This window comes from Oncorhynchus clarkii, chromosome 20 (genome assembly GCF_045791955.1).
Source record: "Oncorhynchus clarkii lewisi isolate Uvic-CL-2024 chromosome 20, UVic_Ocla_1.0, whole genome shotgun sequence".
In the NCBI taxonomy this organism is placed as follows: domain Eukaryota; kingdom Metazoa; phylum Chordata; class Actinopteri; order Salmoniformes; family Salmonidae; genus Oncorhynchus; species Oncorhynchus clarkii.
The window spans coordinates 11,517,590-11,542,158 of NC_092166.1; the positions used below are offsets into that span (position 1 = coordinate 11,517,590).

At 42.4% G+C, this 24,569-nt stretch overlaps 1 protein-coding gene across 2 annotated transcripts in view; it reads right to left on the bottom strand.

Annotated features, from left to right (window-relative positions):
- Window positions 1-23,770, bottom strand: part of LOC139375893 (polyamine-transporting ATPase 13A3-like) — a 38,886-nt gene extending 15,116 nt beyond the window's left edge. For both annotated transcript variants that reach the window (XM_071117841.1, XM_071117840.1), the window contains exons 1-22: window positions 23,553-23,770; window positions 13,836-13,912; window positions 13,241-13,417; window positions 11,550-11,729; window positions 11,223-11,293; window positions 10,973-11,056; window positions 10,433-10,502; window positions 9,764-9,898; window positions 9,250-9,322; window positions 8,609-8,740; window positions 8,190-8,357; window positions 7,389-7,546; window positions 6,813-7,001; window positions 6,429-6,490; window positions 5,529-5,679; window positions 2,799-2,921; window positions 2,675-2,692; window positions 2,381-2,534; window positions 2,088-2,208; window positions 1,754-1,878; window positions 1,248-1,414; window positions 845-985 (exon numbers count right to left, since the gene is read on the bottom strand). In XM_071117841.1, coding sequence (XP_070973942.1) covers window positions 845-985; window positions 1,248-1,414; window positions 1,754-1,878; window positions 2,088-2,208; window positions 2,381-2,534; window positions 2,675-2,692; window positions 2,799-2,921; window positions 5,529-5,679; window positions 6,429-6,490; window positions 6,813-7,001; window positions 7,389-7,546; window positions 8,190-8,357; window positions 8,609-8,740; window positions 9,250-9,322; window positions 9,764-9,898; window positions 10,433-10,502; window positions 10,973-11,056; window positions 11,223-11,293; window positions 11,550-11,729; window positions 13,241-13,417; window positions 13,836-13,886 — 2,550 coding nt within the window. In that variant the 5' untranslated portion in view covers window positions 13,887-13,912; window positions 23,553-23,770. The remainder of the gene's footprint in view (window positions 1-844; window positions 986-1,247; window positions 1,415-1,753; window positions 1,879-2,087; window positions 2,209-2,380; window positions 2,535-2,674; window positions 2,693-2,798; window positions 2,922-5,528; window positions 5,680-6,428; window positions 6,491-6,812; window positions 7,002-7,388; window positions 7,547-8,189; window positions 8,358-8,608; window positions 8,741-9,249; window positions 9,323-9,763; window positions 9,899-10,432; window positions 10,503-10,972; window positions 11,057-11,222; window positions 11,294-11,549; window positions 11,730-13,240; window positions 13,418-13,835; window positions 13,913-23,552) is intronic.
- Between the last annotated feature and the right edge of the window lie 799 nt (window positions 23,771-24,569).

Consider the following 24,569-nt stretch of genomic DNA (forward strand, 5'->3'; position numbering starts at 1 on the left):
TTTTGTGACCAAGCTTCCTGCTGCTAGCTGGACATAATGCTATGCTAGGCTATTGATAAACTAGTGAGGGAAATGTGAGTCTCCAGCTTCAGAGATTTTTGCAGTTCGTTCCAGTCATTGGCAGCAGAGAACTGGAAGGAAAGGCGGCCGAAGGAGGAATTGGCTTTGGTGGTAACCAGTGAGATATACCTGCTGGAGCGCTTGCTACGAGTGGGTGCTGCTATGGTGACCAGTGAGCTGAGATAAGGCGGGGCTTTACCTAGCAGAGACTTGTAGATAACTTGTAGCCAGTGGGTTTGGCGACGAGTATGAAACGAGGGCCAACCAACGAGAGCGTACAGGTCGCAATGGCGGGTAGTGTATGGGGCTTTGGTGACAAAGTTTGTTGAGTAGAGTGTTGGAGACTATTTTATAGATGACATCACTGAAGTCGAGGATCGGTAGGATGGTCAGTTTTACGAGGGTATGTTTGGCAGCATGAGTGAAGGATGCTTTGTTGCGATATAGGAAGCCGATTCTAGATTTAATTTTGGATTGGAGATGCTTAATGTGAGTCTGGAAGGAGAGTTTACAGTCTAACCAGACACCCAGGTATTGGTAGTTGTCCACGTATTCTAAGTCAGAGCCGTCCAGAGTAGTGATGCTGGACGGGCGAGCAGGTGCGGGCAGCGAACGATTGAATAGCATGCATTTAGTTTTAATAAGGGTTTACCATGTAGGTATTACAAACCCAGCTCAGTTAAGGGAGAAACTGAACACTAGAATGGAGCAATTTAGTACGTCTGTCATCGTACAGTCATTTCATTTCTATTGTCCAAACAGAGTGATGGAGTTTGGCACTGACCTTTTGGACTAGGTCAGGGAAGTGTTCGGTGATGACAGCAAAGGACCTGCCACTCATGGCAAAGTGGTAGCCCTGCTCCTGCTGCTTGTGCTGCTCACCATAAGCCACATGGCCCACATCGTCAAGGCTGATTTCCACTGACTGGGGAACAATAGAGAAAAGGGCGACATGAACGGCCATGATGGATAATCAGTTGCAACAACATCAATGAGGAAAAGAGAAACTGTGTCCTTAGGCTACAGGACATGTAATATACTGAATATACACATACTGCATTATTCATCCAGGGAATACTTTTTAAGCAAGTCTCACTGTTTCCAAGTGAGACTTGGTTTAATAGACTCATATCCTGTCTTTATAGAATAGTTTAATCCACGTCTTTTAATTACGTCTTTCCCCTCACCTCAACACGGTTGTCTTTGCTGGTGGCGTGGTTCTCTGTGTAGTGCCAATTGATCGTAGCAGGCTGGATGTCTTTGGGAGGTGTGGCGTCTGCTACGATGACCCTCTCATGAGGGGTTATCATCCCACAGTCTCTGGCTACTGATATAGCGGTTAGCATATTATCGCCTACAGTCAGACAGAGAGAGATGACAACAAGATGCAAAACAAGTTAAATGACTAACATGTCAAATGTAAGACGCTCAACATTTTCATTGTTATCAGTGTAGGGGTGGCAGCTAGTCGTAGTTAGCTTAGTCATTCCAAATGACATAACAGCAGTTTATATGGCTTTGCAGTACTGATGGTTGCTTCAGTGTAAAGTGCTGGTGGGACTATGGTATTGAATATTGGTAAGATTGGTACATGCTACAGTACAACACGGCACTAGCAAACCTAAACAATCTCCCAGAATACTGACAACATGTTGTATTGTAGATGAAGACTGTATATGATTGGCTTATTCACCTGTAACCATCACAGTGCGGATGTTTGCATGTCGCAGGTCTTTTAAAACCCCAGAAGTCTCTTCCTTTAGCTTGTTTTGCATGATTATGAGCCCAAGGAACTCCATATTGGTCTCTATGAGATCTCTGACAGGTATAGAAAACAGATCAATCAATTAAAGACTAAGAATTTATCCCACATAATAAAGCAAATATTTAAAAAAGTTACACTATTTGTGAAAGGGGAAAGTTCACAAATTCACACATTCAAATGTCTTGAATCTTCTAACAAGAAATAAGTCAGTTCTCACTCCTGTGATTCTATTCAACACATTGCATTAAGCACATTGTACTACCTGTTGAGGTTCTGGACCTTGTGCCAGGAGAGTTTGGCCTCCAGCTGGCGATGGGCCAAAGCTATGACTCTGAACCCCTGCCTGGTGTAAAACTCCAAGGTCTCTGTGAAGCTCTCTGGTACTAGAGTAAGATAAAATAATAATTAATTGGGTTATAGTCTATTAACCTGCAAGCATGTTCATGTAAATGCGTAAGCCTGTCTTGACAGTGCACATACAGGCGGGGTACTGGAATAGAAGTACATGTTCTGGCAAACTGCTGCCTGGTAAGACTGAATAAAGGTCTAACTAACTTGTGTCCTCTGCGCAGAGGCTGGCCACAACCTCTGGCGCCCCCTTGAGGTAGGCGTCCATGCGCTTCTCCCCCAGCTTCCGGACCACCACACTCATCCTCTGTAGAGCCGACGAGAAAGGAAACTGGCGGACGATCCCAATCTCATAGGACAACTGAGAGACCGACAGCACAAGATCAAACAAAATCCATTCAACCGTTCAACTTTTCCCATTCATAAACAAATCCATTCACATACAAATCAATATTCAAGGAAGAAAAGAAAGAGGCATTTGAAAAAGCCCTCACTACTTACCGTCAGCTCAGACAGCTCCTAAAAACACAAAGGAGAAAAGAAGGTTTAAAGAACATAGTTAAGGTATATCTACCAGATATTGAGATGTAGCAAGGTAGGAGAGAGCATACTATGGATACTGTACCATGTTCTGTGCTAGATTGACTTCCTGGTTGACCTCTGGGAGCACCTGTTTGGGTGGCCGCACCACGGTGGGCATTATGGGATTGTGGAGGGCTGTTTCTTCCTCTGTTGGCTCCTCTAGAATCTGAACATGACAAACATTGGTGTTAGACAACATTAGTGACCCATTTGAAACCTGGCAGCCCCTTCTGACAGGCTAAACATGATTTAGACAGGTAACCCGGGGGCCAGTCTGCCATCTTGCCAAGGCAACGATGTAACATTGCTGAATGTAGAAACAGTCGGGCACCAGTGGTAGGGATTTTGTACTTATGTTAGCATGTCGGGGTGGCAGATAGCCGAGTGGTTAGAGCGTTGGACCGGAAGGTTGCAAGATCGAATCCCTGAGCTGACATCTGTTGTTCTGCCCCTGAACAAGGCAGTTAACCCACTGTTCCTAGGCTGTCATTGAAAGTAAGAATTTGTTCTTAACTGACTTAAATAAAGGTAAAATATATATCATTTTTTTAAATGTAGCATCTTACAGCTATTCTGTTACCATAGCTCTGTTACCATAGCTCTGTTACCATAGCTCTAACAGAAAGAATCCCACTGCTGCCACTATCTGTCAAAATGTTTTGTGTTGTAGTCATGACATACAAAGATATGAAGAATGTGTCAGAGCATGTTTCAGTCAGCAACAGTACATATACAAGTTGGAACATTTCCTGTGTAATACCAGTATGTGTAACACATTACTACAGTATTATTACAGAAATGCAGTTAGCGTGTAGCATTGTTAGCATAACTACACTGAACAAGGGTGCGAGAGATTATCATTCCAATATTGTCCTGGAGCCTCTTTCTCCACAACTCTTCATTGGAATCCCCATTGACTTGGCGATCTGCAAAATACACTGAATAACAATATAAAACACAACATGCAAACAATTTCAACCATTTTACTGAGTTACAGTTCATATAAAATTCATTGAAATAAATTCATTAGGGCCTAATCTATGGATTTCACATGACTGGGAATTCAGATATGCATCTGTGGGTCACAGATACTTAAAAAAAAGGTAGAGGCTTGGATCAGAAAACCAGTCAGTATCTGGTGTGACCACCATTCGCCTAATGCAGTGTGACACATCTCCTTCACATAGAGATGATCAGGCTGTTGATTGTGGCCTGTGGAATGTTGTCCCACTCCTCTTCAATGGCTGTGCAAAGTTGCTTGATATTGGTGGGAACTGGAACACGCTGTCGTACAAGTCGATCCAGAGCATCCCAAACACGCTCAATGGGTGACATGTCTGGTGAGTATGCAGGCCATGGAAGAAATGGTACATTTTCACTTCCAGGAATTGTGTACAGATCCTTGTGGCATGGGGCTGTGCATTATCATGCTGAAACATGAGGTGATGGTGGCGGATGAAAGGCACGACAATGGGCCTCAGTATCTCTGTGCATTCAAATTGGCATCAATAAAATTCAATTGTGTTCATTGTCCATAGCTTATGCCTGCCCATATCATAACCCCACCGCCACCATGGGGCGCTCTGTTCACAACGTTGACATCAGAAAACCACTCGCCCACACGATGCCATACACGCTGCCTGCCATCTACCCAGTACAGTTGAAACCGGGATTCATCGGTGAAGAGCACACTTCTCCAGAGTGTCAGTGGCCATCGAAGGTGAGCCCACTGAAGTTGATTACGACGCAGTCAGGTCAAGACCCTGTTGAGGACGACGAGCACACAGATAAGCTTCCCTGAGACAGTTTGTGCAGAAATCCTTCGATTGTGCAAACCCACAGTTTCATCACCTGTCCGGGTGGCTGGTCTCAGACTATGTTACAGGTAAAGAAGCCGGGTGTGGAAGTCCTGGGCTGGCGTGGTTAAACTTGGTCTGGGGTTGAGAGGCCGGTTGGACGTACTGCCAAATTCTCTAAAATGACGTTGGAGGCGGCTTATGGTAGAGAAATTAACATTCAATTATCTGGCAAGAGGTCTGGTGGATATTCCTGCAGTCAGCATGCCAATTGCACGCTCCCTAAAAACTTGAGACATTAGTGGCGTTGTGTGTGACAAAACGGCACATTTTAGAGTGGTCTTTTATTGCCTCCAACACGAGGTGCACCTGTGTAATGATCATGCTGTTTAATGAGCTTCTTGAAATTTTACGTATACTTCCGCTCCCCCTCTCTGGCGCTCGTTGTCACCAGTTTACTTATGATCACGCACACCTGCAACCATAGTTACGCACCCCTGTGCCTCTGGACTCCTCACCTGGACTCCATCACTTCTATGATAACCTCCCCTATATCTGTCATTCCCTTTGGTTCATTCCCCAGGCAGTATTAGTTTTGTTTCTCATGTTCAGACGCTACTCTTGTTTTGTATTGTTCCATGTTATTTGTATTATTAAATTCACCCCCTGTACTTGCTTCCTGACTCCCGGTGTCTGCATTACACCACATCTGTCAGGTGGATGGATTATCTTGGCAAAGGAGAAATGCTCACAAACAGGGATGTAAACTAATTTGTGCACAACATTTGAGAGAAATAAGCTTTTTGTGCGTATGGAACATTTCTGGGATCTTTTATTTCAGCTCATGAATCATGGGACCAACAATTTACATGTTGTGTTTATACTTTTCTTCAGTATATAACAGAAACTACTGTAGGTTACAATATCCACACAGGAACAGAGACAGCGTTGGAAAAAAAACATTGCGACCGACTGACCCAGCCTGTAGCGTTGAACATCTTGAGGTCCATTGGGTCTCCGGAGAGTTCTCCCTCTAGCTTGGTCAGAGAGTGGCAGGTGGCCATGCAAGACACAAACGAGGACCTGACCAGTGTCTCATTGGCTGGGTCATCCTCTGGGGGAGAGAAACTGAGAGAAAGAAGTAGATTGAAAGCTGATCTAAGACCAATTTTGTGTTTTCCACCCATAGGGGGATGCAGCTCAGTAAACGTGTGTAAATTGTGGGTTTCTGATTGAATAGCTTTAAAAAGGTAACTACAACATTATGTAAATGTGTACCTATCCCTTTAAAATGACAATCTGCAGTTTGCTACATCAATTTTTGGCCCTACAAATTAATATGTACCCATTGATTGTTGAGGAATTTAAATAAAAAATACCTCATGAGCTTAGTTCAACTGCTGTACCCCATCAGAACCCAAAATGTAAGCTTGTTTAACTCCAATGTTTATAAAACAAAGTAAATGTAAATAAACACTGTATAGCCTCAAAACATGGTTAGAACTATCATTTTTGATATCATGGATGGTCAGCCCTTGCATCCATATCTCTGTCTATGAATTTGAAATTGGTTACATTTCTCCAGCCCCATCCCTCAGCTTTTTACCAAAACTGTGGTAGGCTTTGTTATTGTTTCAACTGCTGATTTCCCCTTTAACGTAGTGGGGGTTTCACGAGGGGACTAGTGGGGTCACAGAGAAAGGACTGGGGGAAACAAAGGAGCTGTGGTATTCATCCACTGACTTCCCCATAACAATGGAGGGGTCAGAGACCGTAGATAACTGATACATGGTAGAAGAGAACATCTCTCCTTAGCCATGGTAGCCATGGTAGCCATGGTGAGAAACATGGACACCTCATATCCCTCTCATTCTCACCTGCCATTGTCAACTCTCTGGATCCCCCAAAGGTCCAAACCATCTTCAGTGAGAGTACCAGTCTGTGTGAGGAGCAGGACAGTTACACAGAAATATACTGTAGCTTCATTCTACAACTGTCTGCATTTCCTACCTGTGTGCTAGCTAAAGATTTCTGAATACTTTATTTTAAAATCACAGAATCATAGTTTTACAAAAACATACTACTAGATAGAGCAATATGTTTCACTAGTGATTATAACTTCTTGGCATGAAGTTTGATAGTTTGTGTTTCGGTGGCATAGTGGGTACCTTGTCGAAGCAGACAAGACATAGTGGGTACCTTGTCGAAGCAGACAGGGCATTGTGGGTACCTTGTCGAAGCAGACAGGGCATAGTGGGTACCTTGTCGAAGCAGACGAGGTTGAGTTGGCCACAGATGTTGATCCTCTGGGGACTGATGCAGAAGATACCCACACGTTTCAGCCGGCGCTGGGCATAGACGATGCCAGCTGTCATGGCTGCAGGCAGCGCCGGGGGCACCGTGATGGTGATAATGTCCAGAGATTCAACCACTATGGTTTTGGCTGGAACCTGTTCAAAGAGAAGAGAAGAACCTTCTAATAAGTTTGGCTGGAACCTGGACATGGAAAATACTCAATGAAATGGACAAACTGCAGACATAGGGAAACAACACTATTGCTGGACTTAACTGTCTCCATACTGATATTTTTCTATTTTACTATGAGACGGTCATATTCTTCCAAAAAAGAGAATTGGTTGGGAATGGGCCATGCATGTTTAAATAATGGTCAATTCATACATTGTCGGAGGACTATTTTCACTCATTTAATACTAAGCCAAAAACACATTGATTGTGGAGTGGGTAGGTGTAATGCTCTTTGAGTACTAGCGAAAAAAGCACTACACAAATGCAATCTGTTTTCAATGCCTGAACAGACAAACTGCAAAGTGCAGTACCTGGTTTATGATGCTGAGGACGATGGTGTAGATGAAGCCAATGCCGGCCACTCCCACCAGACAGAGCAGGAAGAGATAGGCATCTCTGTACAGCTTGAAGTCAGTGGGCTTGGGGTACAGGATGGAGCGCACCAGCTGGCCCTTCTCTGTGCTGAAACCTGACAGACAACAAATATTGGAAATAACCTAAATAGCATTTGAATTGATGAGCTGCAGAGTGCCATATTAACCCTTTAATTGAGTACATTTATCTCACATCCCAGTGGAAGCTGGGAGCCCATCCTCACCATGTCTCTCTCCACTGTTGTATTCAGGGAAGGTTGGTTTAAAACTGAATGCACACAAACACTTTGAGCTAGACCTATAACAACTTTACAGACCTGTATAGGTCAGTTAACCTAGAGTCTGAGGCCCATGCACTAATACACATATGCTATATTTAAGCAATAAGGTATGGGGGTGTGGTATATGGCCAATATACCACAACTAAGGGCTGTTCTTAAGCATGACGCAACGTGGAGTGCCTGGATACAGCCCTTAGCCATGTGTATTGGCCATATACCACAAACCCCAGAGGTGCCTTATTGCTATTATAAACTGGTTACCAACGTAATTGGAGCAGTAATTTTTTGTTGTTGTCATACCTGTGGTATATGGTCTGATATACCACGGCTGTCAGCCAATCAGTATTCAGGGCTCGAACCACTCAGTTTATAATAGGTAATAAATGTGTATTAGGTGTATTAAGGTCAATGAAAAACAGCTCTATAACAGAAGACTGGAAACAATAAGTGGTCTCACCAGTCCTGACCACCACGGCCTTGACCAGTTCCCCGGTGTAGAAGCGGGTCTGAATGATGTGAGTGCCACAGAACAGCGTGTGTCTCTTGTGTTCCTCTATGCTATAGACGCCAGCCCCATCTTCTCCTGAGCTGGGTAGGCTGGTCTTGGTGACAGGCACACTCTCACCTGCAGAGGACCAATAGAAAGATATTATAGGTACACATAACCTGATTACACTACAATGGAACCATAGCAGCTTTTATTATGGCATATGGGGCCTGTTTTCCGGACCCAGATTAAAGCTAGTCCTGAACCGAAAAGCACTTTCAAATGAGTTTTCCCATTGAGCATGTTTTTTTGTCCAGGACAAGGCTTAATCTGGGTCCGGGAAACTGGCCCACAGTGTTCAAATTAAAGGATTAACATTTTATAGTCACCTGTCAGCATGCTCTCGTTGACGATGCAGTTTCCATGAATCAGCACGGCGTCACAGGGCATGATCATTCCATTGGACGGGATGACGATGACATCACCGGGGACCAGCTCTGTGGACATGGCCTCCTCGACATCTGTGTTCAACACAACACCACAGGGGTATACTACAAAGCAGGAGCCAGCTAACTGTGATAAACAACCAGAAATAACTATGGATTTTCTGTTTCATTAAGAAAGCTAAACTAAATAAATAAAAAAGGTATATAATAATATTTAGGCAAGTTAGCTGGCTAACTCCTTGTTCCGGTTTGTAGTATACCCCTCTGGTCAGATGACGAACCCATAACAAGCAGCATAGTCCATAAGGAGGACTTGTTTTTCCTTCACAATCAACAAAACATTTAAATAAATAAATAAAAATATGTAATAAAAGATGTAGGATGAAATTATACCCATTATCAAATCATCATCAAGTACACATTGTCAACCATTATCAAATACACATTATCAATGTAATACTTCAAAAGTGTAACCGAAACCTTGGAAAGGAGGAAGTCACTAATAAAATGCAATACTAGATGAATAATAATGAATACACTACATTAATCTCTATAGAGCCAGTCTTAGCAGGCCTGTTACAAACCTAGAGTCCCTCTGCACACTGAGACACGTACGACACTGTGTGTCGCCACCATGTCATGCAGCATGATGTATTGCTGTAAGCAGAGAAAAAGGGAATCCATTAAAAGAAACATAAGCTAAACTACACAGAAGTCATCTATTAAAAACAACAACAAAAATATGTTTTAAGTGAGAATTGGTTTGTACCCGAAAAAAGGAAATTCACGAGCACCACAATGCCTTTTCGACCCATTCTCTACCACGGTTTTCCAGCACACAGCTTTGACATACTACAGTAGCTATGTTGGTATTATACTTCAAACTATGTGTAGGCAGGTTGCTTAGGATTCAACCTTCAACCTACCATATGATGGTAGGGAGATTTGAAGTTAACGCTAGCCCCCCCCCCCCAATAATGACTATTCTGTCATTGCCAAGGAACGAGTAACATTTAACTTTGATAACTCTGATTGAGAGGCAACATGGCCGCCACTTCCGCTACATGAGGAAGTGCTTAGTCTAGGACGACGACCCACCTTCTTGACGGTGTACAGCGAGGTAGCTATGGATATGACAGACATGAAGACTATGGCAGCGGCGTAGTAGTAATACTGTTCAATGCTCCACAGAATCACGCTGAAGAGCTGGAATATGTAGAACGGATTCAGGACCTGAGGATGAAGGAATTAATATGGGGAAAAAGTGGGAAATTATTGAGCTAGTTTCATCCTATGCAGCTTTATTGTCAAATGTATGATTGTTTTATTGTCAATTTATCCCATTATCATTTTAGATAATGGATTGTTATTATCAGAAAAATAAGCAGCGTTTACTCTAAGGCAGTGGTTCCCACCTCCGGTCCTTGGGTATCAACAACAGTACATATTTTTATTGTAGCCCCGGACAAACACACCTGATTCAACTTGTCAACTAATCATCAGGCCCTCAATGAGTTGACTCAGGTACGTTTGTCTGGGGGCTACAACACAACTATGTGTGCTGTTGGGTGTACTCGAGGACTTGAGTTGGGAACCACTGCTCTAAGGTACAGTAGTTATTCCTAGCCATGTGACCTGACCCGTAAAAACTCTGGGGCCTAGTTGAAGACTATAAATAGGCTCCAGGGTTTTTCCAGGTCAGCTGATCAAGAAAAACTCCAGGTCATACTTGTTGTTGTGTGAGAGAAGATGTATCCAGTAACCTACCTCTTTTATGAGTAGCTTGAACACAGATGGCACCTTAACTGCTATCTCATTCACTTCAAAGAACAGTCTCCTGTTGAAACCGGATTGAAAACCATTAGCATTTTTGCCAGCTTTCTCACATGCCAAAGGGCCAAAGTGTTCAAACACCGGTATGCACTGTATGCTTGTGCGAACTAGCCAGTCTTAGCTGTACATTCAGAGATAAATTCCAACATTCAAAAGAGCCGTTGGGCCAAATGAGATTCAAGAACCGGTGGTGTGTGCAATAGTGCCTGTAGGAACAGGGATGATTATGCCTATGTGCAAGGGAGAGGTGCAGAAGAGGAGGCTGGTGGGAGGAGCTATAGGAGGAAGGGGCTCATTGTAATGGCTGGAATGGAATAAATAGAAAGGTATCAAACATATGGAAACCACGTTTGACTCCGTTCCTTTAATGCCATTTTGGCTATTACAATGAGCATGTCCTCCTATAGCTCCTCCCACTGGCCTCTTCTTACGTACTGTGTATGGAAGTAGAGGGTTGTGGGTAATGTAGGCTACCTGTAGTCCTGAAGTAGTTTGCTGAGACCAGAGCTGTGGTCGGTGTGGATGCTGGAACAAGTCACCCTGACATCCTCCAAACCTCTAGAAGAGCAGCACACACAGTCACCTCCATGGTAATACTGTATACTTACCACCTTTCATATAAGGATGATAGAGAATGTCCATGTTTTAAAAGTAGCTGGACAATTACACATGTATGGGGGTTACTGAAGTCTTATGTAATGGGATTTTGCAATAGGGCTCTTACTTAAACACTTCAAAATTCTGAAGCAGATCATTCCAGTAGTATTTTGTGCTGTGGTGGGTGAAGTAGCAAACCTGATAGAAAGAGAGATGTAGTCAGAACACCAAGCAATGTTCAGAAATCAACTGAGAGGGCTTTGGATCTGTATCCATCACTTCATGCGTCTCAATAATCTTGGATACCTTCCTTCCCTCGTGTCCTTTCCTCCAGGACCACAGATCTGTACATTTCACCCATCACTTGTCTTGAAGGAAAGGACATGAAGGGAGAGAGCCATTCAAGACAACTGGGACACTGTTTGTTAATGAATATCAGAGGCCATTGCCTTACCTGAACTGGCTGGATATGGATGAATTTTCCCTGAAGTTCATCTTGGAGGGCACTGAAGGAGTGTATACTGTCCCCATTAGGTATGTGCAGAGGGCTTAGGAGATCGACACCGTCAAAGGGTCTCTTTCCAGGGGCTAGCATCACATGTACCTTGGCCCGGAACCATCTCCTAAACTCGTCCTGTTAGAATTTAACCAAGTCATCCAGTTAACATTGTCCCCAGGATAAATTGCGCACAGCACATGGACTTCGAGCTTGGGGAGGATGTGAATACCATCCATTTGATGCTGTAAGACAGTGATATTAGTGATTAAGCAGACTGACTCTTCAGTAGAGAATTGGTTATTGTAAATTACAATTTGTAATGTAGTCTCAAGCCAGTGTTATTTTTACTGTTACTTGGGGCGTAGTAGTTTTTTTTTTTTTTTGGGGGGGGGGGGGGGGGGGGGGGTAGATCAGCTTTAATGTTGCGGATAGATTGTAGCTTCCATCAATGTAATTGTCTGCATAATTTACAATCTCCCATATATTTTTGGGGTGTATATATATATATATAGAACATTTCTAAGTGACCACAAACTTTTAAAGGGTAGTGTGTGTGTGTGTGTGTGTGTATATATATATATATATATATATACACACACACACACACACACTACCCTTTAAAAGTTTGTGGTCACTTAGAAATGTTCTTGTTTTTGAAAGAAAAACACATTTGTTCATTAAAATAACATCAAATTGATCTGAAATACAGTGTAGACATTGTTAAGGTTGTAAATGACTTTTGTAGCTGGAAACTGCAGATTTTCTGTTTATTTTCAGCTGTGCTAAAATAATTGCAAAAGGGTTTTCTAATGATCAATTAGCTTTTTAAAATTATAAACCTGGATTAGCTAACACAACATATCATTGGAACACAGGAGTGATGGTTGCTGATCATGGGCCTCTGTACGCCTATGTAGATATTCCATAAAACATCAGCCATTTCCAGCTACAATAGTCATTTACAACATTTACAATGTCTACACTGTATTTCTGATCAATTTGATGTTATTTTAATGGACAAAAAAAAGGTGCTTTTCTTTCAAAAACAAGGATATTTCTAAGTGACCCCAAACTTTTGAACGGTAGACATATATTTTTAAAATATATTTTATTTTATAATTTCCCACAAACCCTACCACTCCTCCCCTAATTGGAGTAAACTAGTGAACAATAACACTTAGGCTTCTGCTTCCAGCGTTATACGTACTATATCGTTTTTACAGACGCAATCCATTTGACAATAGTTATATGTTGTTTGTTTTTAGTTCTGGCCTTCCTCTATTTCTGATGTTAATCCAGTTGTATTTGCTATATATTTTTAACTGTGCTATATTTCACATTTTTACAGACACAGTATGTTTTATATTAGTTATCTTGTTGTTATTAGTCCCACCCTTCAGCTCCATTCAACCCCTCTCATCTATCTCTTAACACCATCCATTTTGGATTTCTATTTGCTATATATTTTTCATCTGTGCTGTGATGTTTCACAAAAGTTATGAACCTTTCTATTCTCATAGTTTCTACACATTGTAAATTAAATATACAAATTTTTGCTAAAAGTTTTATTATATTATGGATCGATTGACTAGGACTTTTCAAATCACCCAATGAAAGGTTATCTTTGGTGAGTAAGATTAGTGTACCGTGGATCTTAGCAGCAGTGTCTGGGACTCCCTGATGAAGGGGGTCCGTGTGCAGGTCCCTCTCACTCCCCACTCAGGCAGCCAGTAGAGCACCAGAAACAGCAGCCCCCCGGTGCACACTGCCCCAACGGCCACCAGAACCATCTTCCAGGGGCACGGCCGGTAACCCCACACCTCCTATAGACACACAATAAGATTGTGGCACATGTTGGGTCAGAGAGCAACATTTGGCTGTAACACCTCTTGGATGGAAGCTCAGCTACTCTAGCTCCTACCCCAGGCACTTCTTAAAGGATCCGCCCCTTTTTTCCCAATGTTCACCTAAAATGACATACCCAAATCTAAGGAAGTATTAGATCAATATTAGCTAGCTATATCACGCCACCTGCTATGCTATGCTAGCGCAGCAGTAATCAGTATGGTATATACAAGGCTAAGCCTAGATGGCCTTTCACTATATATGCTTACACGTAGTATTCAGTCATCTCTGATCTACATAAAGACCCTAGCTGGGCCAGGGGTAGGATCTTGGGTCTTGATGGAGTTATGGTTTTTGGACAGGCATGCATGATATGGTGTTTGCTCAGTCACTCACCATCTCGTCCTCCAGGCCCTGGTTGATGATCTTCACGTCTTTCTTCTCCATCCTGTCAGAAGTGTTTAAAGGTCCCACTGAAACAACAGGGAACATCTTACTCAGCGTCTTGGAACTGTTTGCCATTGTAAATATTCCTGTTTGGGTAGCATGTTGGATTTTGTCTCGTTATGTTTGAATTGAAGCTGCGGTATTTGACTTGAAACGAAAGGATCCAAAAACCTGTTCTACCATGGCACTATCACCTTTGCCTGTGGCAGTTTAGGCCCGGAATGCTGTCAAGCCCTTTTTGACAAATGCGTGGATTTAATGTGCTATACATTGCAAGATGGCGCCGAGAGATGGCAGCTTCCCTTCAAGTCCTTAGGAAACTGTGCAGTATTTTTTCAATGTATTATTTATTACATTGTTGGCCCTGAAAACCTTAAGTGTTATTACATACAGCCGGGAAGAACTATTGGATATCAGAGACGTCAACTTACCAGCACAACCAGCACTACGACCAGGAATACGACTTTCCCAAAGCGGATCACACAGCATTTGAACTGATTCCAGAGGCCGACCCAAAACAACACCGTCAGAGGAGAGGGTGCCGGAGCGGTCTTCTTGTGAGGCTTTGGATGCGCGCACACCACCCACCGCTTCCGAGTATATTACTAGCTAACGTCCAGTCCCTGGTTAACAAGGTAGATGAAATTATGGCAAGAGTTGCTTTCCAAAGAGATATCTGTGATTGTAACATACTCTGTCTCACGGGTGACATGGCTAGCTGGGGACACACTGTCAGAGTCCTTGCAGCCAACAGGATTTTCTGTGCATTGCGCCGACAGGAACAAACATCTCTCTGGTAAGAAGAAGGGGGGGGGGGGTGTATGTTTCATAATTAACGACTCATGGTGTAATTGTCACAACATACAAGAACTCAAGTCCTTTTGTTCACCTGACCTAGAATTCCTCACAATCAAATGCCGACCGCATTATCTCCCAAGAGAACTCTCCTCGGTTATCCTCACAGCCGTGTATATCCCCCCTCAAGCCGACGGCCATCAAGGAATTTCACTGGACTTTATACAAACTGGAAACCATATATTCTGAGGCTGCATATATTGTAGCTGGGGATTTTAACAAAGCTAATCTGAGATCAAGGCTACCTAAATTCTATCAGCATATCAATTGCAGTACACGAGTGAGTAACACACTCGACCACTGCTACTCTAACTTCCGCAATGCCTACAAGGCCCTCCCCCGCCCTACTTTTGGCAAATCCCCTCCCCTAGGCAGAAACTAAAACAGGAAGCACCCGTGTTTAGGTCTATCCAACGCTGGTCTGACCAATCGGATCCCACGCTTCAAGATTGCTTCGATCACATGGACTGGAATCTGTTCCGGGTAGCCTCAGACAATAACATTGACGTATACACTGACTAGGTGAGCGAGTTTATAAGGAAGTGTATAGGAGATGTTGTACCCACTGTGACTATTAAAACCTTCCCTAACCAGAAACCGTGGATTGACGGCAGCATTCGCGCAAAACTGAAATCACATACCACCAAGGTGACTGGAAACATGAACGAATACATACAGTGTAGTTATTCCCTCCTTAAGGCAATCAAACAAGCAAAGCATCAGTATAGAGACAAAGTAGAGTTGCAATTCAACAGCTCAAATATGAGACGTATGTGGCAGGGTCTACAGACAATCACAGATTCTAAAAAGAAAACCAGCACCGTCGCGGACGTCGACGTCTTGCTCCCAGACAGATTAAACAAATTATTTGTGTGCTTTGAGGACAATAGTTCCACCAACACAGCCCGCTAACAAAGACTGTGGGCTCCCCTTCTCCGTGGCCGACGTGAATAAAACATTTAAACGTGTTAACCCTCGCAAGGCTGCCGGCCCAGACGTCATCCCTAGTCGCATCCTCAGAGCATGCGCAGACAAGCTGGCTGGTGTGTGTACGGGACAGTCTGCTGTCGCTACCATTGTTCCTGCTCCCAAGAAAGCTAAATGACTAGGGCTTGCAAAGTGTCGGAAACTTTACGATAAATTTACAGAATTTTTCTGGAAATCTTCTATGGGAAGTTAAGCCCTGGAATTTGTGGAAATTTGCAGCAAATTTACAGCAAAGTGTGTTTAAATCATTTCTAACTTGTGGGTTTTAGCTTGCTTGAGCCTGCTAACTGAGGAGTGTTAATTCACATGTTTCCATACATGTTTCATTTTAAAACATTTATCTTACAAAGGAGTTGTTTTAATCTAATTGCTTAACTATTAATCTGTACATGGAATTGTATTTGTTTAAAAAAAACTAATTTTCTTATAATCTTTACAGGAAAATGCCACAGGCACTATCTGATGTGTGGAGACATTTCACTGCAGCTAATGTAGAAGGAAAAGCTGTGTACATTTGCAAATACTGTTCCAAATCATATGTGAAAAATGCAACAAAGACGCAGAATCATCCGGCCAAGTGCATAAAGTGCTCACATCACACCCATTGTCTGCGCTGCTCATGAATTGAATCTGCACCTCAAGGACATCATGGCACTGAAAACAAAGGATACATTCTACAAGAGAGCCAAGGAAATGGTTAGGTATGTGAAGGGTCATCAAGTTATAGCAGCAATCTACCTCAACAAGCAAAGTGAGAAGAATAAGATCACCACATTGAAGCTGCCCAGCAACACCCGTTGGGTTGGTGTTGTCATCATATTTGACAGTCTCCTGGAGGGGAAGGAGTCTCTTCAAGAAATGGCCATATCACAGTCTGCCGATATGGACAGGCCCATCAAGACGATCCTCCTGGATGATGTATTTTGGGAGAGAGTGGTAAGCAGCCTGAAACCTATAGCAGTAGCCATTGCATGGATTGAGGGAGACAATGCCATCCTGTCTGATGTTCAGACTCTGCTTGCAGATGTAAGATAATAAATCCGTACTGCCCTGCCCACTCCACTGTTGCTCCAAGCAGAGGAAACTGCAGTTCTGAAATACATCAAAAAGCGTGAAGACTTCTGCCTGAAGCTCATATACGCCACAGCGTACATGTTGGACCCCAAGTATGCTGGCAAGAGCATTCTGTCTGGTGCAGAGATCAACAAGTCCTGTGGTGTCATCACTACCGTGTCTCGCCACCTTGGCCTGGATGAGGGCAAGGTTCTTGGCAGTCTGGTGAAGTACACTTCCAAGCAAGGGCTTTGTGATGGAGATGTAATATGGCAGTCGGCCAACATGTCTCATCAGCCACCTGGTGGAAGGGACTTTGTGGATCTGAGGCTCTTTCCCTTGTTGCCTCTATCATCCTCCAAATCCCACCAACATCAGCCACCTCAGAGAGCAACTGGTCCTTGTTTGGGAACACACACACCAAAGCATGCAACAGGCTGACCAATACAAGGGTTGAAAAATTGGTCGCCATCCGGGAAAATTTGAGGCTTTTTGAGCCTGACAACGAGCCATCCTCAACGAGGTTGGAAAGTGACAGAGAAGATGAGGCCTCAGAGTCTGACGTTCAAGAGGTGGACATTGAGGAGGTCCAGGGAGAAGACATGGAAGCCTGAGAGAAAGACAACCAAAGCTTTAGTTTCTAGACTATCATTTTACAGATGTATGTTGAAAACGTTTTTGGGAGATGTGATGGATCATTGGGGATCATTCAATATTCCCTTTCTTTTGTTGTTCAGTGAAATCATCCCATGTGAAGAGTCAACTCATTTAATTCAACTTCAATTCGTAACAATTTTTTTCTTTTATTTCCATCCATCATTTGCAATTGTCTACTTATGATGAGGTAAAAGGTTTATGTTTCTGTCTCCATATTATATGGTAAATATATCCAATGCAAAAAACATCTACATGTAAATGGTATTAATATTAATTCCCATATATTCCCATTAATTCCCATACATTCCCGTTAATTCCCATATATTCCCGTTAATTCCCACAGAAAGTTTCCACCTCTGAAGATACCCCAAAATCTGCAATCCTATAAATGACTATCGCCCCGTAGCAATCACTTCTGTCATCATGAAGTGCTTTGAGAGACGAGTCAAGGATCATATCACCTCCACCCTACCTGTCACCCTAGACCCACTCCAATTTGCTTACCGCCCAAATAGGTCCACAGACGTTGCAATCGCCATCACACTGCCCACTGCCCTATCCCATCTGGACAACAGGAATACCTATGTAAGAATAGGTACAGCTCAGTATTCAACACCATAGTACCCTCCAAGCTCATCATTAAGCTCAAGACCCTGGGTCTCGACACCGCCCTGTGCAACTGGGTCCTGGACTTCCTGACAGGCTGCCCCGCAGGTGGTGAAGGTAGGAAACAACATCTTCATTCCGCTGATCCGCAACACTGGGGCCTCAGAAGGGTGCGTTCTCAGCCCTCTCCTGTACTCCCTGTTCACCCATGACTGCGTGGCCATGCACGCCTCCAACTCAATCATCAAGTTTGCAGACGACACTACACTGGTAGGCTTGATTGCCAACAACGACAAGACAGCCTACAGGGAGGAGGTGAGGGCCCTCGGAGTGTGGTTTCAGGAAAATAACCTCTCACTCAATGTAGGCAAAACAAAGGAGATGATCGTGGACTTCAGGAAACAGCAAAGAGAGCACACCCCTATCCATATCGACGCGACAGCAGTGGAGAAGGTTGAAAGTTTTAAGTTCCTTGGTGTACATATCACTGACAAACTGAAATGGTCCACGCACACAGACAGTGTGGTGAAGGAGGCGCAAGAGCGCATCTTCAACCTCATGAGGCTGAAAAAAATTGGGCTTGCCACCAAAAAAACCTCACTAACTGTTACAGGTGCACAATTGAGAGCATCCTGTCAGGTTGTATGACAACTGCCCCGCCCACAACCGCAGGGCTCTCCAGAGGGTGGTGCGATCTGCACAACGCATCACCGGGGGCAAACTACCTGCCCTTCATGACACCTACAACACCCAATGTCACAGGAAGGCAAAAAAGATCATCAAGGACAATAACCACCCACGGCACTACCTGTTCACCCCGCTTCCATCCAGAAGGCGAGGTCAGTACAGGTGCATCAAAACTGGGACAGAGAGATTGTCAAGGCCATCTGATTGGTAAACAGCCACCACTAGCACAGAGAGGCGGCTGCCTATCTAGACTTGATATCATTGGCCTCTTTAATAAATGGAACACTAGTCACTTTAATGCCACTTTAAGAATGTTTACATATCTAGGGTTACTCATCTCATATGTACTGTATCCTTCACTGTCTATTGCATCTTAGCCGCTAGGTCACTGCTCATCCATATATTTTATACTTATATGTTCTCATCCCATTCCTTCACTAGATTGTGTGTATTAGGTTTTGTTGTGGAATTGTTAGATATTAACTGTTAGATACTGTCGGATCTAGAAGCATAAGCATTTCTCTACACTCTCAATAACATCTGCTAACCATGTGCATGTGACCAATAAAATTTGATTTGAATAACTAACATTATTGACTGACAAACTAATCTCAGACCTCCATTAAGAAAGGCTGTCAGCTCTTCAACCCTGTCTGTGTCAATAAAGACGAATGGGTTCAGGACACCCACGCCTCGCTCTCAGAAAGCTAAACACCTTCTTTGCCCGTTTAGAGGAAAACAGAGCCGCCAACGTGGGCCACGCCGCTCACGAGGACTATGTGTATTCTCGATCTTTTGACACAACTGTCTTGTGAAGAGGGCACGACAAGTCCTCAACTGGCAGCTTCATTAAATAATACCCACAAAAAAAATAGCTCAACGTCAACAGTGAAGAGGCGACTCCAGGATGCTAGCCTTCTAGGCAGAGTTGCAAAGAAAAAGCCATGTCTCAGACTGGCCAATAAAAAAAAGATTAAGATGGGCAAAAGAACACAGACACCAGACAGAGGAACTCTGCCTAGAAAGCCAGCATCCCAGAGTCGCCTCTTCACTGTTGATGTTGAGACTGGTGTTTTGCGGGTACTATTTAATGAAGCTGCCAGTTGAAGACTTGTGAGGCGTCTGTTTCTCAAACTAGACACTAATGTACTTGTCCTCTTGCTCAGTTGTGCACCGGGGCCTCCCACTCCTCCTTCTATTCTGGTTAGAGACAGTTTGCGCTGTTCTGTGAAGGAAGTAGTACACAGTGTTGTACCAGATCTTCAGTTTCTTGGCAATTTCTCACATGAAATATCCTTAATTTCTTAGAACAAGAATAGACTGACGAGTTTCAGAAGAAAGTTCTTTGTTTCTGGCCATTTTGAGCCCGTAATCGAACCCACAAATGCTGATGCTCCAGATACTCAACTAGTCTAAAGGCCAGTTTTATTACTTCTTTAATCAGGACAACAGTTTCCAGCTGTGCTAACATAATTGCAAAAGGGTTTTCTAACGATCAATTATCCTTAAAATTATAAACTTGGATTAGCTAACAACGTGCCATTGGAACACAGGAGTGATGTTTGCTGATAATGGGCCTCTGTACGTCTATGTAGATATTACATTAAAAATCAGTTGTTTTCAGCTACAATAGTAATTTCAAACATTAACAATGTCTACGGTGTATTTCTGATCAATTTGATGTTACTTTTAAAATGGACAAAAAATGTGCTTTTCTTTCAAAAACAAGGAAATGTCTAAGTGATCCCAAACTTTTGAACAGTAGTGTACATATATATTTATATTCCGGACTCTGACATTGCTCGTTGTGACATGTCTTCATTTCTTGTTCTTTCTTTTGTTTTTTTGGATTATGTGTGTATTGTTATTGTATTGCTAGTTATATTGCTGCATTGTCGGAGCTAGAAAGATAAGCATTTCACTGCACCTGCAATAACATCTGCAAAACGCTGTACGCGACCCATAAACTTAGATTTTCATAAAGATGTTGCAGCTTGTAGATTTTGCATTCCATCAAGAAGAGGTTTTAAGTTGACGCCCTTCTCCCTTAGACCAGAGGGAACATGGTTCAAGTAGGCTGGAGAGAGGTAACACAGTCTTAACCAATCACGATAGCAACAACAAAATCATATAGTTGGTGTGAAGAGGACATGTAAAATGAGAGCAGACTTTTGGTGTAAACATTCTGACAGTGATAAGGGTGTTTTCCCTAGCTTCTTTACATTTAGTTGATGATTAGTCAGCTCTTCTTTACAGACGCCAACTACCAACATTAAAAGGCTTTTGGCAGTGGAAGAAGCTTGAAAGAATGTAAACACACTACTTAAGTTATTTTCACCTTCGTCCTTACTAAAAGCTGGTGACCTTCGCCTAAAAGTGATATCCTCTTGTCTTGTTCAAGATCTGACTCTTCTGTTTGGTCATTTCATTTAGTCAACATTAAGCCTTTCTACTTAAATAGTGGACCATTCTGTATCAGAAGCATTTTTAACTATATTTTAAGGCTGGATGTGCTCAATGTCGGTCTATTTCAAACAGTAACACATCACAATACAGTAATAGCCTGTATGGCAGAGCTAAGGAGAAAATTACTCCAAATGTCACTTAAATGGTGATCCGTGTGAATCCTGACTACATTTTTGTGTAATTTACGATGCACAGTCAGAACATTATCAAATACATTGTATAAAGCCTCTTTTACACCCATCATTGTCAGTCCAAGTGCTTTACAGATACCCAGCCTAAAACCCCATAGAGCAAGCAATATAGAAGCAGAAGCACACGGACAGGAAAAACTCCCTAGTTGGCAGGAACATACAGTAGGAAGAAACCTAAAGAGGAACCAGGCACCGAGGGGTGGTCAGCCCTCTAAGGGCTTTTCCAGGTAGAGATTTGATTTAAAGAAATGTTAAACATTTTATTTAACCTTTATTTAACTAGGCAAGTCACTTAAGAACAAAATCCAATTTACAATGACGGCCTACCCTGGGCCAAACCCGGACAACGCTGGACCTCCCAATCACGGCTGGATGTGTTACATCCTGGATATGAACCAGGGACTGTAGTGACGCCTCTTGCACTGAGATGCTGTGCCTTAGTACATGTGGTCATTAAGGCCAGATTGCTTTTCAAGATGTTCAAACGTTCATAGATGACCAACAGGGACAGATAATACCCATAATGGCTATAGAGGGTGCAAACTTTTCACAACCCTTAACTTTAAGGTCGGGTTAGGGTTCTAAGTATATAGCCTATAAAAGATGGGGACCTTTGGCCGGTGATGTTTTGTGCATTTGCCTATTATAAGTTATGTGAACATGCAATGGATAACTGATCAAAAACCATGTCTACTACCCTGATTTGATAAGAGATATACTTCCAACTTTATTTCACCAGTTAAAGTAATAGATGGGTAATTCCACCAATTTGGTGTAACTTGGTCAAAAAAAACATTAGTTAACATTCTGTCATAAAGAACCCATGTTCAACTTTACATGATAAGGTTAAACATTTTAAATGACTAGAGTAAGTGCCAAATTAAGTAACAGGGATGATGATTTCTTCTTAAAGAAGCCAGAAATCCCCTTGTGACAGGGGGAATGAAAACTTGTTGTGTGCAACAGGGAGTGGCAATTGAATGCAGGCTTCACAAAAAAAATGAAACTGTTGAAACATTTCTAGCCTGTGAATCTATGGGTTACAGGGTTGATATTTTATGCTCGACACACTCAGTTTTCCACCACAAAACACCAGTCCATTGCCAAAAAGAGTAGAACCAGTGTTTACTCTATGATTTGACTATTAGATGTTTCTTTTGAAAACAATATGTATATTTTTATTTTATTTATTTAACCTTTATTTAACTCGGTTAAGAACAAATTCTTATTTACAACGATGGCCTAGGAACAGTGGGTTAACTGCCTTGTTCAGGGGAAGAGGAAGGAATAGCTTCACCATATTAAAATGAGAGTTCAGTTCACCTAACAGGGTTGACCTTAAAATGAGGGACAGACGTAAATAAACGACTATGAAATTAAATGAATAATACATCTTCAGAAATTGCTTTGTCAGAGCAATAAAATAGCATGGGCTTTACAATGATGGTGAACATGGAGACAGTTGGGGATTCAAATCTTCCTAGAAGTGACAGAGGGTTGGGGGAACAAGCCTTTATTCATATAAAAAACATATATATTTTCTTGAATTATCCATGAGGTCTATAATAAAGGGCACTTCATTTAATATAACAGGCTTGGTGCACAATTTGTACTTAAAATATCAAAGAGACGCAAAAGGCACTCTTTTCGTGGAACGACCCAGCAGTGATGGTGGTCTACTACGTTACAGTAGGAGATAATAACAACCACTTTAAATCTAGCTGTAACTTTCACTAGCTATTGTACACACCAGTCACTGTTAGGGGCAAAATTGTTTATTTTTGTGGCTATTATTTAAAATAGTTTCAAGTAAAATAATAAACATTATCATCGTAATTTCTAGACAAATTGTCATCTATTTTAAAAACCCATTCAATAAAGTACTTGAAAGTCCACACATGGTAAATACTGAGTTTAGAGAAATATTTACCATTAGGTTACTTCACTACTGGTATATCCCACACAAGAAAAGTTACAGCTTTCTGGATTCCTTGCACGACAGTTTGAGTGTAACGTTATCTGTTCAAACATTCCCCCATAGTACATGCTACAGTTGTAACGTTGTAACAGGGCTGTATGACGTAAGACAACATGTTTTTATCTCGCTGGGTCTTGTTATATGTTCGATATTTTTTATTTATTTATAAACATTTAAAATACTCACCAGAACCCTCTGGCCTCTTGCTATCAGAAATCACTCATATTGCGGGAAAAATACGGATTCAGAATTTCACCGCGCACAAATGTCTTCTACAATTTATGTGGCCTGTTAAGTGTCCACAGAAAGGGCGCGTGTGCAATATTGACAATGTGCTGTTGTATATTCCATGCGTATACAGACCGTCCGAAACTGGTTCATTCACGACCATTGAGGAGGAAGTGAAAAACAGGATGTGAGGACACATTTTGCGTACGCCTATTTTCTCTCATTATCTTATTCTTTCCTATCTCCGTCAAACCCCCCTTGGATAGTTAACACCAGACGGAAGAGGAAGCGAGAATTTACCATTTTTTCTGGTTCATATACAGTCAGTTGTCGCGTTCAAGACAACTGGGAACTCGGGAAAAAAACGTGGTCCGATTGACACAAATCGTTTTGAACGGTCTTCCAACTCGGAATTCCAAGTCGAAAACTCGGGCGTTTCTAGAGCTCATACTTCACGACCTGAAGATCAGTGACATCATATGAGTTTACCTCGTTTTTTTCCGAGTTCCCAGTTGTCTTGAAAGCACCATATGACCACGTTTACATGCACACCAGTATTCTGTTTTTGAGTTGATGCATATGAACATCCCATTTACAATAACGAGAATAAGCTCATATACCCCGGTTTTGAGAAACCTAAATAAAATGACTGGGATATGCTTATCTAGATAGGATACTGTGGCATGTAAACGTCTTATCCCGTTTACTGTTGTTTATCGCGGTCTGCACGGGCTGTTTCGCATAGCAGGCTATCTATCACCTTTGAAGTTCAGACGGAAACGGTAACAATTGGAATAGTAACTGAAGTCTGGACACTGACTTTAGGCCTTACACGTAGCCTATAATAATATTAACTCCTGTAGAATGAAGTGTTTCTTGCAGTAAAATGTCAACTTTGTCTCGGGAACAGGAGTGGAGAAATGTTATTTATTTCTTCCATCTTGATAAAATGTTAACGTGTGCCTAGGGACCTTG